The 17904-nt window shown below is 45.1% G+C and overlaps 2 protein-coding genes across 3 annotated transcripts; one reads left to right on the top strand and one right to left on the bottom strand.

Annotated features, from left to right (window-relative positions):
- Window positions 1–315: 315 nt before the first annotated feature.
- On the bottom strand, window positions 316–10005 carry SLC35E2B (solute carrier family 35 member E2B). The gene is made up of 9 exons (XM_080358647.1): window positions 9859–10005; window positions 6093–6623; window positions 5474–5609; window positions 4514–4641; window positions 4274–4394; window positions 3876–3929; window positions 3338–3410; window positions 2834–2979; window positions 316–2694 (listed from the first exon to the last, which is right to left on the bottom strand). Exons 2-9 carry the CDS (start codon window positions 6415–6417, stop codon window positions 2448–2450), a joined length of 1230 nt encoding a protein of 409 aa, XP_080214773.1. The 5' UTR covers window positions 6418–6623; window positions 9859–10005; the 3' UTR covers window positions 316–2447.
- A 253-nt stretch (window positions 10006–10258) lies between these two features.
- On the top strand, window positions 10259–17708 carry LOC308049162 (uncharacterized protein). Of its 2 annotated transcripts, XM_080358648.1 has the most exons (9): window positions 10259–10332; window positions 10567–10639; window positions 11416–11569; window positions 12575–12720; window positions 13862–14038; window positions 14370–14483; window positions 15233–15319; window positions 16454–16601; window positions 16860–17708. In XM_080358648.1, exons 1-9 carry the CDS (start codon window positions 10313–10315, stop codon window positions 16889–16891), a joined length of 951 nt encoding a protein of 316 aa, XP_080214774.1. In that variant the 5' UTR covers window positions 10259–10312; the 3' UTR covers window positions 16892–17708. The 2 variants fall into 2 exon arrangements, with proteins under 2 accessions (XP_080214774.1, XP_080214775.1); XM_080358649.1 differs by lacking the exon at window positions 16454–16601.
- The last annotated feature ends 196 nt before the right edge of the window (window positions 17709–17904 follow it).

The following is a 17904-nucleotide window of genomic DNA, read 5'->3' as shown; positions in this document are numbered from 1 at the left end:
GTGTGATTCTTAATTACATCTACAAAGTTTATTATTCATTTGAGTGAATTGTTTTTCTCACCATCGTTTAAACAAGCAAGAGAACGAACACACTATGAAGGAGAATCCGTGTAAATTCCCGCCCTGTGAAAAGGGCAATTCCTGAAAGGAAAATGAGGTTACGCCGCAGTACGTGAGAGGAAAGAAGATTTTATCACCCATCCGTGGATTTAGCTGGAAATCCGGTCATTTTAGGCAGTAACTGCGGCAGGTGACGCTTTTACAAGTCTTGTGACACTTGAGGAATCCACATTTTAAGGCGTTTCAGTGAGAACTTCCCAGAAGGAATCACAGAAAGCCACCGATGAATCCTCAGCATCAACAAAACGGTCCCTTTTACCCAACAGGAGCGAGGGCAGAGAAACAGGAGGAAGAAAAGGGCTTAAAAACGGACAGTGAAGAGGGTGGTTTGTTTAATCGGATAAAAATAATGACCACATAGAAAAGTACATCAGCTCAACACTGAAAGCAAACCCCTGGGAAAAGGGGATTATTGTGCTACCACGAACAGGTGGGGTGAACCAGCCACTGATATATTTCCACGTGTGTTAGAAATGACAAGGTCCAAAACGCTCCCAGCTGTTTGGTTCACAAATGTGAACGATAAAGAGCCTGCTGGCTTTTCCAATGAAGCTCAGTCTACACGGGAACGGGGCGAGGCGACCAGAAAACCTCTGTATTTCTGTCTTCCAACAAGAGTAGAAAAATATGATGCAAACCGGACTTTTTTCCTGCCAAATACAGCGAGATTTTCGAAAGCATAACTCCCAAAATACCAAAAACAAAACTGAAAATCCACAGAGCTCCACACAGTCCACAGCTTTTGTAAAAGTGACAGGAGTACAAAGAAACAAAATAACCCCAGACAACACATATACAATGATGAAAAAATTGACGTTTTCCTCCCGCTCCAATTTTCAGTGAATATGCCCCAGACAACCAGTCGCATACAGGAATGAAACCTGTAGTCGGCGCAAGACAAAACACGCACGCGGTATTTAAACAGGTGTTGCCAAGATGGTCTCAGATCAAACACTTGCTCTGAGCAGGAACAGTTCGCCAGAGCCAACACGACCCCTCGCCTGGGGAAGCATAAGCACGAGCTTAAATTGTACAGGAATTCCACAGGTAAATTCTATCCCAAATTATCTGCACCACAAAGACCACTTTATCCATGCTTCTAATGCCATGCTACAATCTTTCCAAATGATGGCAATTACTAAAATGCAGCTCATTTTAACTGTTAATTTGTTACCAATAAGTCCATTGGAATGTTTTTGTAGCTACACGTGTTTTTTTTGCCAACACTAATTACTAATACTTTTAATCTTTGATCTACCACAAAAAAGACTTTAAAAAAAACAAAACAACTTCTTAAAGACAGTAGAAATAAAGATTAGCCTCGGTTTATGGTTAATATTCCTCCCTTTCGTGAGCTCTCTCCCATCTGTGTCACAGGTACCTCTGAGATTCTTTACATATCAGAAATGATAGAGAGATTTGTACATAGGTCAGAATGATAACCCTGAGTTTCTAAAGGGCAGTGTTCGTTGCACTCTTAGAAATAATACAAAAAAAAGGTATTTCCTCATAACAAAAATACATAATAAAATGCAAGAAATGAAAATGCTTTCCTATAGAAACGCAGAGATCCTGCTGCCTTTATCACCAACATCTTTCAGTGCTTTTTACCTCTAAGCAACTGCAAATATTTAATTCAGCACTCCATTTATACAGTGTATGTATATGTATACTTGCATTTCAGTCTTGTCAATACACAACCAGGATGATATATTTCCATGTTAAATTTTATTAGAAAAATCACTTTTCATTCCTGGCTTTGTAGTCGGAAAGAGCTGCTCAGCGCTGCTTCGGGGCACGGACCCGTTTCCATACTTTACTTCAACTAAATGCATCCAAAATAAGTCGTTTGTTGGGAGCTGGGGTTTCCTTCTCCCAGCTCGACAACGCACACACAGGATGGAGGACAGAGGCAGCGCCAAGTAACAAACCACCAGGAATTTGGGTTTTGCACCCATTTCATTCCACTGTGGGCACACACAACACAGCGACGCGGCCGCTTTTTCACATTACTTCCATGAGCAGGGAGAAAGGAATCGTTTTCCCACAAGACACTGAAGTTCTTTCTCCAGTTTAGGTTTGTGTGTTATTTGCAGTCAAGACAAGACAATAACGCCAACGTTTACCACGTTGTATGACACTTGGTCCTGCTATATTGGTTTTCCCAGGCTCACTGGATTCTTCCCATCGTCTCCTCTCTGCTTCGCATCCCAGGCTCCACCTGCCATGAGCTCAAAGGACCCAAAGCAGCATCAACAGTTGCAAAAGAACCACTTTTGGGAAGAGTTCCTTTGAGTTCCACGGGGTTGGAAGAATAAACAGCCGTATTAATCATACGGTTCCAACTCCTTGGCAATTAGTGGCTCGGTATCTTCAGTTGTACCCTGTGCAGACTGTGGGGCCGCAGCTGCCAGGCTCTGAATAGTCTCTTGCTGATGCTGCTTTGCCTTGTTGTACAGCAGAACTCCGATGGTCACCAGAACGGTCCCGATGGCCGAGAGGCTTGTGATTTTGTTACCGAACACGATAATACTGAGCCAGATGGACAGCGCGTGCTTCACAGTACTAGCAACACTGGAAAGGAATATAAAACTTCAGGCCAAAGCAAGATTTCCCATGTCCCACACACAACCATGCTTCAGCGGAGCAGAAATACTGAGCAAGAAAAAACTGAAATAAAACAGTGTTCTTGATGTGAAAATAAGAGTTTTACCTGAAAGTCACAGGGGAAATTTTTCCCATCAAGGCATAGGCCGTAACACTCTGTAGGTGGAACAAGACTCCATCTATTAAGAGAAGTACAACAACATCTTGGTTGTAGCTGAAGCTCCTTCCGCTTTTCCCAATCACAGGCACATCCTAAACAACAAAAAAAGGAACTTTAAGAGCTTAGTTTATAGCAAAATCTAAAAGCGATATTCCACCCATCTCATTATTATTATTATTATTATTATTATAAGCAGATATAGTTTTACATTTTAACTTCAGAAAAACAAAACTTAACACATACAGGACTTTTGGGGCCACTGTCTATATTGAATTATTTCTTTGAAAATTTTCTCTTTTTTACCCACCCCGATCTCTTGTAAACACAAGATGAAATGCATTTCAGGGTGATTTTAAAAATGAAGAGTAAAATTTAAGATTAACCTTAGTTACACATTCTGCTCGCAAGTCAAAAAGAAAACATAAATCAGTGCCAGTGAACTCAAATTACCATGAAAAATATCCAAGCTGGAATTAGCATCACCACCGCAGCAGCGCTCGTGTAGAACTGAAGCTCTGGGGCTCTACAAAGGAGAAAAAACACTGATTAAAATGATTCAGAGCTTCCTCATTCTTAGAGCTGAAGAAAGCTGCACCGTTATTGCATTTACAGCAAATTCAGCAACCTCTGGTGCAGCTGGTTCTGCGTTGCGTGCTGGCTGGGGGCACTGAAGGTAACAGGCACATTTTCAAGACCCAAACTTGCATTTTATCCTGTGGTAAAACACATACATAAAGCTACAGGTATATTTTACCACAAGATTTTACTCCTGGCTCGTGCTTCATAGTTAAAAATCAAGCAAGTTCTGCAGTTCATTTCTGCATGTCTAGTAAGGTCAAGGGAGGTTTTATGATTGCAGAATATGGACTTATTCTGTGAAAAGACTCATTTGGGGGACACTGAGAGTCTGAGTGCTTTGTGAGACTGACCCACCACAGATGGTGCAATATTATCAAAACTAGATGATATCCTTATTTTTAATACTTACGAAAATCTGTATTTATCTCCACTGAGTAGTTTTTTGGAAAAGACATTTTGCAAACTAGGAAAAAACAAACACAACACAATTTATCTGTATTTTAGTTATGACAAATCAATCAATCCATGAGATAGGCAGCTGTTTGCCTTAGATATGTTTTCTTACACTTTACACCACTACAGACAGGAGTTGGGTCTAATTCCTTTAGATTAATGGAGTTGTACTATTTTTTAACCTCATGAATGCTGGCAGATATATAGAGAAAGCTATATCGTCTGTCCAAAATACATTTTAAATACCAACATTTAAATATAACATATAAAACCAACTATGGGCAACAATTTTCTTCAATCTACCAACAAACAAAATCCCCTTATTCTACACATCAAGCTCTCATTACTCCTTACCAGTCCATGATGTTAGTAGATAAAGCTGCCGAGAACCCTAGAATGTTGAAGCTGATTTCAGTAGCTGTACACAGAGCTAGTCCCCCCATAACGGGGATGAGGGAGAGATTAACCAACAATCCTGCAATTGAAGAGAAAAATTTACATCTAAGTTAATTACCGCACTTCCTCACCCATGGCCAAGCGACAGTATTGTAGCCAAAATAGAAAACAACCCCAGGTCAGCAGTGAAATACTTACCAGTATATTCCCCTAAGATCATCCGAGACATGATAACAGTGAAAATAGGTGCGGAGCTTTTCACAGTTTCTGCAAATGAAACTGCCACATTTTTCAAGCTGACAAGACCCAAGACTACGGTCGCAAATCTGTAACAGAACAACACGTGAAATTAAGCAGAAAATATAATAATGCTGTAAGCGCTACTGTTAGACATCTGGCATAAAAAAGAAATGCATTAGAGTTTCTCTAGGTTTATGAATTGGAGCTGCACGTAGCTGCTCCTCAGCGGTTTCCAACAGGCCCAGTGAAAACAGTTTATACAGCTCTGCTGACAAACAGTAATTGAACAAGGAAATTTTATCTTTAGCGTAAATTAGGTACAGTACATATTTACCATACATTAAACCACCAAATTAAACAATAGGGCAGCACAGTTATTATGATAAAGCTCCTCTGGATTTATTTAAATCCTGTTATCTTTTATCAGTTGTGCAGCGTAGAGGAAACCAAACTATGTATTCTTATTGTCTGCTCAACCACAAACTGATACTATCCCAGCACACAGCAAATATTTACTTTTTAAAAGATAAATATTAATAGCCTGTATGACTTTGGAGGCAAACTGCTGGAAAAGGGGAGGGAACACAGCAACAGCACAATAAGTACTGGTACACTGAACATCATCCTCAAAAGAGCACAGAAAAAAGGGAATGGAAAGAGAAATGTGTTCTGAAAGCAGCTAAATGTGATGGGAAGCCAAGCCAGCAAACCCCCTGACATCTGGAAAAAGGAACGTAGCATTTAGCAATAGGAAAGAAAGAAAATGATCCCGGGATTTTTTGCGGGGTGGGAAAGTGAACACTCCAAACACTTTCCAATCCAGATTGGAGAGGAAAAGAGCCGTGAAAATCCAGATTCTGCTCAGAACAACGCAACGAAGCGACCAGATCGATCTCTAGGAAATATTTAACCATTTACCTCATCAATCCAACAAACAGCATTATCATGATGAAATTGGGTGGATACGAGATGCGTGTTTTATGTTGATACAAGCAGCACGGAACAAACATTTTTATACAGCCGATGAAGGTGGTTGAAAGCATTTGAACAGCACCTGAGGAAAGGTGAGAGGGGAAAAAAATCAGAAGATGATGGGAACTTAAATCAAGCAACATAAGAGAATTTCTTGAAGTTATGTGTAGCACTTCTAGCAGTTAAGAAACACGGCAATTATTGCTAATTTTATAAACTCTCACAAAAGCCCAAAATGCACAATACCCTCCAACACAGAAAACAAACAAAAACCCCATTTTTCTTTCCAGCTCTTAGTTCTCAAGCACTGCTTTACGTCTCCCCTGTGAACCAGGTTTCACACCAATACTGTATTTTAGTGAGTGGAGCAAAGGACCGTGTCAGAAGCCCCTTTACAGGCCAAGATCACAACTCCCGAGTTCCCAGCCCCAAATCCACCCCATATTCTCCTAACTAGGTCTTTTTCACTTCAGCTGAACCATTCTGTCCCTCAGCTTTATACAGGAGGATCTGGCATTGTCAAGTATCTCAATGCAATTAAAGTGGAAAAGAAAGGTGAGGCTACCGAGCATGCTGGGCTCTCCCTCCAGTAAAGAAAGAATGTATTTGTTAAGAAAAAGAGTGCAAAAGCTGAAGAAAAACCACAAAGTGAGGTAGATGAGAGCATGTGAATTCCAGATGCCCAGGTCCGACTCGATGACGGTTGTCTCCGTGATGGTTATCTTGAGAACGTTCTCCTCCGGCACACTGTCACTCCTTGCAATCACAAATTTTTCGCTCCTGTTAGCAAAGAGTGAACTGAAATGAAATAGTGATTTTTCCTTCGGCTTTTCTTCCAGGGTGGGAGGATCGGGCTCCTCCGGTGCCTGAGCGCTTGTCACCGTCGACATGCTGACATTCGGAAATTAAGATTGGTCCTTAATACAAACCAGCATTGACTTAGCACAGAACAGCACTTCAAAGAAACAAAACCATCATGTGATTGGTCTTTCATCTCCCATGGCCTGAAAAAGTCTCCTTGGTCCTCCAAATAACATCTTGCATAAAAAGAAACTTCTCATGCTTCTTCACGTCTTCTAGTCCATCTTTTTTCTCCCTAAGAATGAAAAAAGAAGGAAAAAAACATGTAGTTTTGAACTTAATAACATTTTCAATCCCACATGCAGCAAGGATACCACCTTTCACCTGCAGTTCATGAAAGATAAAGAGACTCTGTGCCTTGTCCTTCGGACTGGATTTTGCACTAATTATCACAATACCAAGATTAAGGACTAAGAATTTAGATAAGGGAGACTCTTAATTCTCAAATAGCACACACAAGACTTGACTTGGTTTTAAGTTTTCCTCCTCTAAAGCGTGTCAACACAGCCTTTTCAAGTCTAATTCACGCCCCTTCAAGATTCTTACATTTTCTTTTATCTCAGTCTAAAGTATTATAACCACCCAACAGAAAAACCTTCGCAACACAGAACATCTACCCTTAGTACTAACTGACCTGTTATCAGCTGGAGTCCAACTGAGCAATCTGTAATCAGAGACTGTAATCACGGTTTATCTGCGACATTAGAACACACTATTGGATTTATTGCTTTCTATTCTGTAATCCATGTTTTATGAGCTAAAGAAAATGATTAATCAGATGATAATGACATGACGAACAGGACCTCTTCTGCTCCTCAATGAGCAAACACCAGGGGAAATCACATCTTTATCCAGAATCCCATTTGCTGGATGAACAAGAATTTGTTAAGAAGAATGGATTCTTGACTCCTCCTCCTTTTGCAAGTCTTAACAAAAATACTCCTCTACAATCATAACTTTGTTACTACTTTTTCTGTTTATAGTACCCGATTAAAGACAAAAGCAACTAAGCACAACGAAGCTCCCGCGCTCAGCAGCACCACGACACCGTATTTGATATCAACAGATTCCACACACGGCAGGAAGGAGAACGGCAAATAAGAACAAAACTACTCCCTAAATTACTGACCTGCTGTCCCACATCAACTGGGAAGCCTGAGCTGGGCTGGACGAGTTCTCCATCTGGAACTCATTGTGTCTCCCCGCTCCAGACCCACCCGCACTGATGTTTACCAACAGATGAAAACGTGGCAGCTGTTGCTCGACTGTTTCTTTTGGATCACACACAGATGTTCAGTCTCCCAGCTCAAAAGAACAAACAGCACGTGGCGCCTTTTACACTCTTCCTTCTATCTTCTCCAACTTTTAACTACTTGTAACCCCCTTTGCTCCAACTACAACACATGTTTTTGTGGACGTGCAATATATCAAACCCAGGAAACTGCTCCTCCCTGAAATTTTAAGGCTGCGGGGAAGAGGTGACCCTTAATCCACACATCACCTACTCTTAACCCATAGACATCATCTACATTTAATTCACACTCGTACAGTTTAACCTCAAAAGCAGTTTGTCCACATAGATTATTTTCTACATACAGGTGTCCAAAAAAAAGAAACATTGAGTTTTGCGAAAAAAAAATGCAGAAGCAACGTAAGTTAACAAGAACACACCCCCCGCATTTTTGCATTAGTTGTTTCACAAGAAACATTCTCCAAAGAAACTACAACATTCCTCACTGAAGTCAAAAGGATGAAAGGGGGGATACCCTGATGGCTTTTGGTCAGAAGCTTCAAATATTTCTTAAACAGCTACAGCAGATTCCAACAGCCACTGCTCCACATATGACACCAGCAGTTTCTTATTGCATTTGTTTGTCTCAAATGAAGCGCTCCGGACTTTGGAATGATAACATAACAGCCATATAGCAGCGAAGGCAAAAAGCCATTGCTGCAGTTTTTCTGACTGCTTCTTAGCACCTGTGCTACTTTTGACAACACCCACAGAGAACTCGATAAAATCAGCTCTACAGCTCACAGGAAAAAAAATAAAAGCTCAAAAAAGTTACAAGAGAAACTAAGGCTAATCCAATAGCGAAAAAACAGGTGTGTGTGTGTGATCTCTTCATCTACTACAATATTATGCAACACAGGTCATCCAAACATTGCTGCCAACACAACTAACCACAGAATTCAGTCTCCCAAGCCAGCTGTAAATATAAACACTGTTTTCCTAAATGATCACAAGGGCATCCAAGATGTTCATAAACACAGACCGCAAGTACAATCACAAAACTATTGACGTGTCCCATACAGAGATGCTCAGACTGAAATAGCTTAGTACTTTCTTGCACTTCAGCTGCATTTTCTAGTCACCCAGCCCTTAAATCTTCCCTCGTCTCATTCAGACTCAGCTACCAAGCAAATCTAGCATGTGTGTTTGCAGGGCCTGCGGCACCTCAGAGCTGAGCGAGCATCCAAACATGGGATGAGGATCCAGACGTGACTGAGCATCCGAACACGGGATGGGGATCCAGACCTGACTGAGCATCCGAACATGGGATGAGGATCCAGACCTGACTGAGCATCCAAACACAGGATGTGGATCCAGACCTGACTGAGCATCCAAACACGGGATGTGGATCCAGACCTGACTGAGCATCCAAACACGGGATGTGGATCCAGACCTGACTGAGCATCCAAACACGGGATGAGGATCCAGACCTGACTGAGCATCCAAACACGGGATGCAGCTGCGGACATGAGCAAGCATCTGAACAATGGGATGTGGATCCAGACCTGACTGAGCATCCAAACATAGGATGCGGCTGCAGACCTGAGCGAGCACCTGAACATGGGATGTGGATCCAGAGCTGACTGAGCATCTGAACACGGGATGCGGATCCAGAGCTGACTGAGCATCTGAACACGGGATGTGGATCCAGAGCTGACTGAGCATCTGAACACGGGATGCGGATCCAGAGCTGACTGAGCATCTGAACACGGGATGCGGATCCAGAGCTGACTGAGCATCCGAACACGGGATGTGGATCCAGACCTGACTGAGCATCCAAACACGGGACGAGGATCCAGACCTGACTGAGCATCCAAACACGGGATGCAGCTGCGGACATGAGCAAGCATTTGAACAATGGGATGTGGATCCAGACCTGACTGAGCATCCAAGCCTGAGCGAGCACCTGAACATGGGATGCGGATCCAGAGCTGACTGAGCATCCGAACACGGGACGCGGATCCAGAGCTGCCTCCTCCCCACGGCTTGCTCCGGGCAGCGGGGCTGCCCCTCGGCCCGTCCGCCCGGCTCGCCGGCTGCAGGACGCTCCGGGAGCGCCGTGCTCGCAGCAGCGGGCACCACGGACCTCTCCCACCCCGGCAGCGCCGCAGCTGCGCCAGCACCTGCAGCCGCCCCTCCACCACCACCCCGAGCTCCGCTCAGCGCGCCCGGCCCGCACCTGGCTCCGCTCACACCGGGCTCCGGCTCCTCGGGCTGCGGCCCTCGGGGCTCCGACCGCCCCTTCCCGGAGCGGAGCCGCCGAGCGGGGCGGGGGAGGCGGGACCGGCCCGCGCACCGCCCCGGAGCGGCTGCGGGCGGGTGGGTGGGCAGGAGCCGCTCCGGGAACCAGCCCCGCTCAGGCGACAGCCCCCGGGCGGCCCTTCGGCGGCGCCTCCGCGGGGCAGGGCCCGCGCCCCGCCCGTGTCCCGGTGCCGGCGGGCGGACAATGGGAGCCCATTTCACAGACAGGCGGGACGGGGGGAGCGCGGCGGCCCCGCCGCCCTCCGGGGGCACCTCCCGCCCGGGGTTGGGAAGTGACGTCCCGCTCTGCCCCGGAAGTGCGGGCGCTGCCCCGAACCCGCCGCAGCCATGTAGGTACCGTTACCGTGACGGGCGGGGACGGCGGAGCGGCCATGGAGGGCGCGGACCACAGGTAGCGGCGGGAACGGCGGGCGGAACCAAACGCTGAGCGGGGGTGGCTCCCTGCGCTCCCCCGCCTCGTTACTCGGGGGGTGTGGACTGCGGAGGGGCGGGGCTTGGGTGGGTCCCCCGCACCCCCACTCTGGTTGGTACCGCCCGGGCGGGGGCGCTGGGCCCGATCCCGGCGCGCAGTTCCCCCGTTTTTCTCCCGTTTTCTCCCTTTATCTCCCGTTTTCTCTCCCTGCAGCGGCGCCGCAGCCCCCCCGCTGCCCAACCTCACCCCCCGGCACCGGCAGCTCATCCCCACGCCCTGCGGCCCCGTGAGTACCCCCCGCATCGACACCAGTGGCGGCGCCGCCGCCCCGGGAGCCCCGTGGGTTTTCCTTAAATAATAAAAGCGTGTTTTCAAATATGCAATTCGTCACCTGTCATACACAGAACTGGCGAGTACCGTTACCGGTCCCTGTACTTAACAACAAACGCTGTGGCAAAGGGTGCCGTGGCTCGGCGCAGCCTCCAGGTGACTCCGCCTCCATCTGCCTCTCCGGGAACCTTGGGGTTTTTCCCCCTTTTTGCCAACATCACAAGAAATTGAAGTGGTTTTGAGGTTTTTCCCTTTATCTCCAGGATTTAGGCTGCCTGGGATGAACGGGAAAAAAAGAAAGAAAGAAAGAAATCACTGCAATCCATTGCACGCTGATCAGAAGCATGAACCTTTCTTTATAATTTTCTAATATTATAAATGATGAGATGAGGTCCCGGGACAACGTTACCAGCTGAACGCTGCCAGTGCCCGTATCACCGGTCACAACAGCAATCTTAAATTCAGCAGATGAAATTAATAACCTTCTGGCCCTTGTGGGGCACTTAGAAAAGCAGAAAGCAGCCTGTAGGTATAAACCAGAACAATCTAGGCTGAGATTAATAATGAAATAAAGTTAGAGTTCTCCATTCCTCTGTGGTTTTGGAGTTTCAGTTAAGTTGTAGGGAGTTCCTCTTCCAAGGCAAACCCTGTGTCACTTTGCTTATTGCATTTCTTAGGAACAGCAGCTAGTTTGTGCTGCATTAAGTGTTTAAAGCTTTCCTTCCTTTACAGATAAAGCCTTGCTCAGAGCTGTCGTTTCCCGTGAAGATCTACTTCTGCGTCACTATTTTATCTCTGCTGAGTGTCATAGGGCTCACCATAGAGACACTCGTTCGACAGACTGAGGAAGATTTCACCATTTCTCTTATTCAGTTAATTGGAGTTGGTGAGGAACTTGTCATTTGTATTTTACAACATTTTTTTTCCTAAAGTAGTAATTAAACAGCAACTCAAGTTGCTTATTTACTCCGTTTCACCCAATATATTACACATAGAATCTTCTTCTAGTTTAGCACTAACGAGCTAGATGCTATTGCCATTGTTGCTTTTCCCATAGTATTTTAGAGAAAGGCTCAGTAATAGATGTGGTGTCATCCAGAACACATTGATCAGTGAACAGCGTGAATACACTGTGCATACACTATCTCTGCAAAAATCTTAATGCTCAGAAAGAGCTTGTTTTCTAATTATCTTTACAGACCACTTCTGATTTAGCAGCTGAATTTGCAAAACAAGGAAATACTGTCTTAATCTTTCAGGTTTTCCTGAGGTCATAAGTGTGCAAAAAATTTGCATGCTTCACTTTGTCATTTGGCTGCTAATAAAAGGGAAAAAGGAAGTTCATTCGCGAGGTTTGTTTAGAGAGACTCAAGTTATTATGTTACTTTGGAAACGTGTGTGACACTTTGTCCCCGTGTCTCAACTATCAAAACTAGGTTATTGGTGTGCAATGCAGGAAGTAGCTCTCTGGAAAAAGAAATCTATTATCGCTTTAGCTATGGTAAAAATTAACTAGTGTTTGCAGGAGCATCCTATATAAGAACAAAGCACCGATTCCTGGTTTTATGAAAGTCTTTTCCTTATTTAATCTTTGTCAAAACAGATCTTAGAGTTCAGTGGTGATGTCTAACTGTGGCGATAAAGAGTGGTGAGTTTGATATATTTTATACAAACATAACATGGAACTTGGCCAAACCAGTTCTTTTCTGGACTATGGTTTGCAGGGCAGGGTGTTTCGAAATTTGCACAACAAAATAGACATTCTTGACTACGAAGCCTGAATCACATGGTCGCGATTCTTCCATTTTGCCGTCTGGGTCAAGCATATTGAAAAACCGCACCACGTGCAATCGGAGTTCAGCTGCTAACTCACCTTTCCTTCCCCTCCCAGTGTTCTGCGTGTACTACGTGACCAGAGGAATCCTGCAGGAGAATCGCCAGGAGCTCATCGTCTTTGTTCTTTCCATCTTGCTCGTGATGTTTCGTTCCATTGTCAACTTCACGGTTCTCTCCGCTGAGCAAAAGCCAAAACTCCTGGTTAGTCTCCTGGTTTAATGAACTTTGCTTGGATTTGAAAAATCACAGAAAGGCAAGACATCTGTGATAAGGGACAGAGAAAAATCAGGCTGAATTATTCCTACTGAATAAGAAAATGGTACCTCCACAATTGCAGATCTGTTTCTCTGAGCTATTCTGTGGGTTTCTTTATGGCAGCATCTGAAAGCGACAGGAATTCATTACACAGAATTAACACAGGAGGTATCCTTCACTTCACCTACTCTGCTTTAGATTCCTGTCTGTAAAATGACTGGCGTAAAGCCACGTAAATCTGAACCTACGCACAGAACTGGAATCTCAAGTCTATGTGCAAGGACACAGCCATTAGCCCCACTTTTTAAAGAGAGCGGCCAGGAAACAAAAGGATACAAAGTGCCAGGGGATTCCAGAGCCTCTTGTTTGCGTTTCATAACAATAAAATGTAAAACGAGGATTGTATTCTGAGCGTTACTACGGTTGGTAGTTAAACTTCCGCTTGCTGTGCTGCTCAGAAGTCCCTTTTCATGGTCACACGTTTATCACGAATGTGAGAAGGAGGTTCCTTGCTGTGAAGTCACCCAAAAGCTGTTCTGCAATAGAAGAGATGGCAGCCAAGCTAGGAATAAGCAGCAAAGCACAATTTGCCTATTCAATTTACGTATCAATTTTACATTGAGTTGAACATACTTATTTAGAGAAAACGGGGTTGTTTGGGTCAATAAGGAACAGGTAAGAGGTGCCAATCATTTTAAGGTCTGCATCCCTGTCATCAGTTTATATATTAAGCAAGAACCTCAAAGTAGAGCCTGGTTTTCTGCAATTTAAGTACAGCAATTAGAATAACCCACTGTCCCCACTGAAATCAATGGAAAGGTTCTTAGCAGTTGGTTTGTGCCATACGGAAGGTTAGAGCCAGTCCGTGCCACAGAAAGCTGGTTTTTAAACTGCATGATAAAGCCTCAAACAAAACTGTGCTAAAAGTCATCACGATATTACAGGGGAGTGTGAAGGTTCATTTAAAATGCTGTTACTAGGCAGCCTGGTTTTCCTTACTCCTTTAGCCTTTTATTTCCAGTTAGATGGAAGGTTAAAGGCTGTCCCTGTTTCGACACGGCCGGTCACATCCTTTGTTTCCCACCAGGCCCGCTTCATCCTGATCCTCTTGGTTGGCTCCTTCGACGTGATCTGCGCCATCGTCCTCATTCAGAGTCAAAGCATGATGGCCTTTCGCGTGGGGGGTGCGCTGGAGAGCCTGCAGTCCCAGTACTTCATGGTCAACCTCTGCTTTTCCATGCTGACCTTTGATCTTCAGGCACAGGTACAGAACTCTGTCCCCCCGAGGAAGCGAAGTGAACCCAAGTTGTGTTTTAAGAAGGCTGCAGTTCTGCGCGCCGCCCTTCCTTCTCGCTTTACCGTTGTATTAGCTCATGTTTGATGTGGAATGCATCTTACTGCCCTCCCTGCTCTCTGATATCCCATCCAGGGAAGTACGTCTGTCCTTGTGTCTTGTTTCATACAGTCTGCCAGTTTTTGAGGAAAAATTGTAGCCTTTAAACCTGTGCCCAACTTACTGTTGCTGGGAGTTAATATTTTTCAATGGGCTGTATGGCCTCAAACTAATAATTTCACGCAATCCTTGGCTGTTTCAGCTCTGCCTGTGCGTTCTGCTGATCAGCCTGCACGAGATCACCCTTCTCCATAACATCATCTCGGCAACGGGGGTGGTTTGGGCCTGCCTGAAGGTGACCATCAGCATCATCGCGGTAAGTGCGACGCTCACACACGTTTGTCACGATTCGCTCCCTGCGGATGATGCAGCAGTAGGGAAACGTTAGTGGATTTATTGTTCCTGTCTCCGTGATTTATTTTCTCCCTTTTCTTGCATTAATTACTAATTCTTTCCCCCTTCTCTTGTTTCCCTTTTGGTCTTATCCTAAGAGGAGCACTATGCTGTACCACAGAAAATGGAGACAACAGTAGAGGTGGCAGAGGACAAACTCCCTTAGGGGAGAGACAATTCCCTTAATGCTTTTGTAGAGGTTCATATATCGACCATTGCAGAAGGGTCAGGATTGGTTTGCGGGGGAACTTGCGGTTGATTAGATGCATCAAATCTTATCCCAGCGTTGGCACAGTCACTGTTTTCATTGCCAGTGACTCAGCTCTTTTTGTTTGCCCAGACCTGCCCCCATCCACCGTTTCTTCTTTCCCAGGTCCCAAGATTCATTGTGAAATTCAGTTTTTCCGACAGTTAAATCCTCTTGACTCTCCCCCGTTTTTGTTCTCAGTGACTTGACTTCTGTGTAATAGAAACAACGGTGGAGAAAAAAGTCACAGAGCACTTTCAGTCTGTTAGATATGGAAACGTTCATTTGTTAGAAAACAATCTGAACGCATCCGAAAGTCCATCAGCCTAGATGCACACTTGAAATGCTATTGAAAAACCGGCTATATAGAGCCTTTACAGTATAGCAGCAAGTTCTAAAGCTGTATTTCTCATCTTATTTTACAGATTTTAAAAGAACTGAAGCCTCTAGTGTGGATTTTTCTGAGTCTGAATGTACCTGAGGTTGCTTATCTCATCTACCTGCTCTACACGGTAATTCATCCAACTTATTTCCTTGGTAATGGGGAGCAAGGCTGTGGGACTCCTCCTCATTACTGGATCCAAAGGGTGGTGCCCCATTCCTGAGCGTACCCCATCACTGCAGCTCCTGTCGGGATCAGTGAGGGCAGCAGGTCCGTCCTGCCTCTTCGGGATCAACTTTTCAGACACCAATCATGTCAAATCGCTCTTCAATGGATTAGTTAGAGGGAGAGGCCCTGGCAGCCTCTGCAACGGGCAGCGTCCAGAATTATTAGGGAAAGATGCAACAAGATCTTCCTGTACAAGACACAGAGCTCCCCACAAGCGCCTCCCCTCCTTCGCGAGGAGCCTCAAGTGGTGCCAAAGCATTTGACCACCTGCAGGGCCTCAAGTCGTGATATTTCAAAGAATTTCTTAGGCAGCACCCCCAGCTGTTGATCCTGATGTAGCCACAACAAGAGGCAGCGCAAGCCCAACAAACTCCAGCGTTAGGCATTCTTTCATTCTTTTGGCATTATAATGGTGATAAAATGCTTATCACCGGGGCACCCCAACACCTCCCACAACACGTGTGAAAGGAGGTCAGGAAGAAGAAACGCAAAGCAGATGGTTCATCATGGGAAGGGCTCGAATGCTGATAGCAGCCCATGTTTCTCATACTTCACGTGGTCTCCAGATAGTGGTAAAAGTCGAGTGGCCGCAGTCATCCATGTCCTTGGGGCTTTATTTTTTAAAGTATGCAGTCAAATCAGGCTTTTCCAGTTATTCACAGCCCTGTTTGATCTGGCAGACACAGAAGGACCACACACTGTCTTGAGTGGCTTAACCGTTCTTGGTATCGCAGTTAGGAAGAAAAGTGCAGGTGGTGGCTTCTGATACAAGAGTAAAATGATAACTTGAAAATAGCTCGGTTTCCTCATGTTTTTGCATGGCAAAAACCAGAAGGTACAACGCATTTGGCTCGAGTCAGCGTGCAGCTGGAGTCACGTCATCGGGACAGTAAGGCAGTTGAAAAGTTGCCAGGTTTCTTTCCCCCAGTTACTCTCTCCTGAGTGCTTTCAGAAATGCAGCAGTTGATTGCATTGTATGGCTTCAGGTTGTTGTGGCGCTCAGTTTTCATTGCCGTGTGTCTCCGTTTCCCTGCAGGTGATAAGGGAGTGGGGCAAAGGGAATTCTTACACTCTGGAAGCTGCTTTCATCACTGGCTCTTGCATTTCTGTCGCAATAAAATCTGTTTTGTTTTGGGCGCTGATCCACGTCTACCGCAGCTTTGGACAGGGGCTGAGAGAAAGAAGTAAGTACTTAGATTCACTGAACTATGAGGGTTGTAGCCTATTGTATCACAGTCACAATTAAATACCCAGGAAAACAGTATGAGAAAGTACCTCCTGTGTACATCATTCTTCTTCTTCATCATGCTGTGTAACTACTTCATAATAACTAAGAGAGACAGAATGAAAGGATCTAGAAAGCCATTAATTTTCAACTACCCAAACCTCTTTTTCCATGAAGGACATTCCAAGCATTGACTGATCTTTCTTTCTTCCCACAGTGTTTTCTTCCTATGGAAGGATCGACTCCTGAGCATCTCGCTTGTGCTCTATCTGCAGCTCTTACAGAGTGAAATGGTCGCTGGGGAAGTTCTGATCAAGTACTGGCTTCCAGGATGTGAGATAAGGGGTCGGTGTCACAGGAGCAGGGGAAGCTGCTCAGAAATACGTCTGTACATTTCTTGGTTCACGCTGTGCTAGGGAACTGCAGCAGCGCAGCTGGTAACGGTCTAAAAGGCAAAGCGCGCTTGGGAAATTAACAGTAATCCTCTCAATTCAGCAAGTTGTGCTGACGGGACAATGCATCTTTCAGTCCTTGTTTTACTAACACTGCTTTGTAACTGCAGGAGGTTCACAACATGCATGCGAGTAGAGAACGTTGTTAACATAAATGCTGTTTTTCTGGATATACACAAACATAATGAAAGTAACTTTCCACACCCGTCTTGTATTACCGAGTCTAGGACTGGGTTGCCCTACCACCACGTCTCAGCTCCAGCCCTGATGTTCTGTGGGCAGCTGCATTCCCTGGTGCTACGGCGGTGGGAGGCTCCACCCCAGCACGCTGAGCAGGGCTCTTGTTCCTCCTCCGACTTCAGAATATTTCAATTATTTTATTGTTGGTTGTTTTTTCAAGCCCAGCTACATGTGAGCACTCGGCAATGTCATCTCCTGCCTTCCTCCAGTGTTTCCAACCTACGTGCCATCTCATACACAAGGGTAATGGTTACAATAAGCCCATTACAATATTGTAATTTAAAAACTGTTGCAATATTGTAATTTAAAAGTTTGGTATTTTATTGATTGGAACCTTTAGCTACTGGCTATTTTTTAATAAAGTATAACCACAGTTTGCACATAGAATCAGTTTGTTTGGAAAAGACCTTGAAGATCATCGAGTCCAACTGTGAACCAAGTCCAGCACTACCCCCTGTCCCTGAGAACCTCGTGTCCGTCTGTCCAGCCCTCCAGGATGGCGGCTCCAGCACAGCCCTGGGCAGCCTGTTCCAGTGCCCAACAGCCCTTCCCGGGAAGTTTTTCCTAATA

The sequence above is a fragment of the Nesoenas mayeri genome (assembly GCF_963082525.1).
Source record: "Nesoenas mayeri genome assembly, chromosome: 24".
Taxonomy (NCBI): domain Eukaryota; kingdom Metazoa; phylum Chordata; class Aves; order Columbiformes; family Columbidae; genus Nesoenas; species Nesoenas mayeri.
This window is presented reverse-complemented; position numbering and strand designations above follow the sequence as displayed.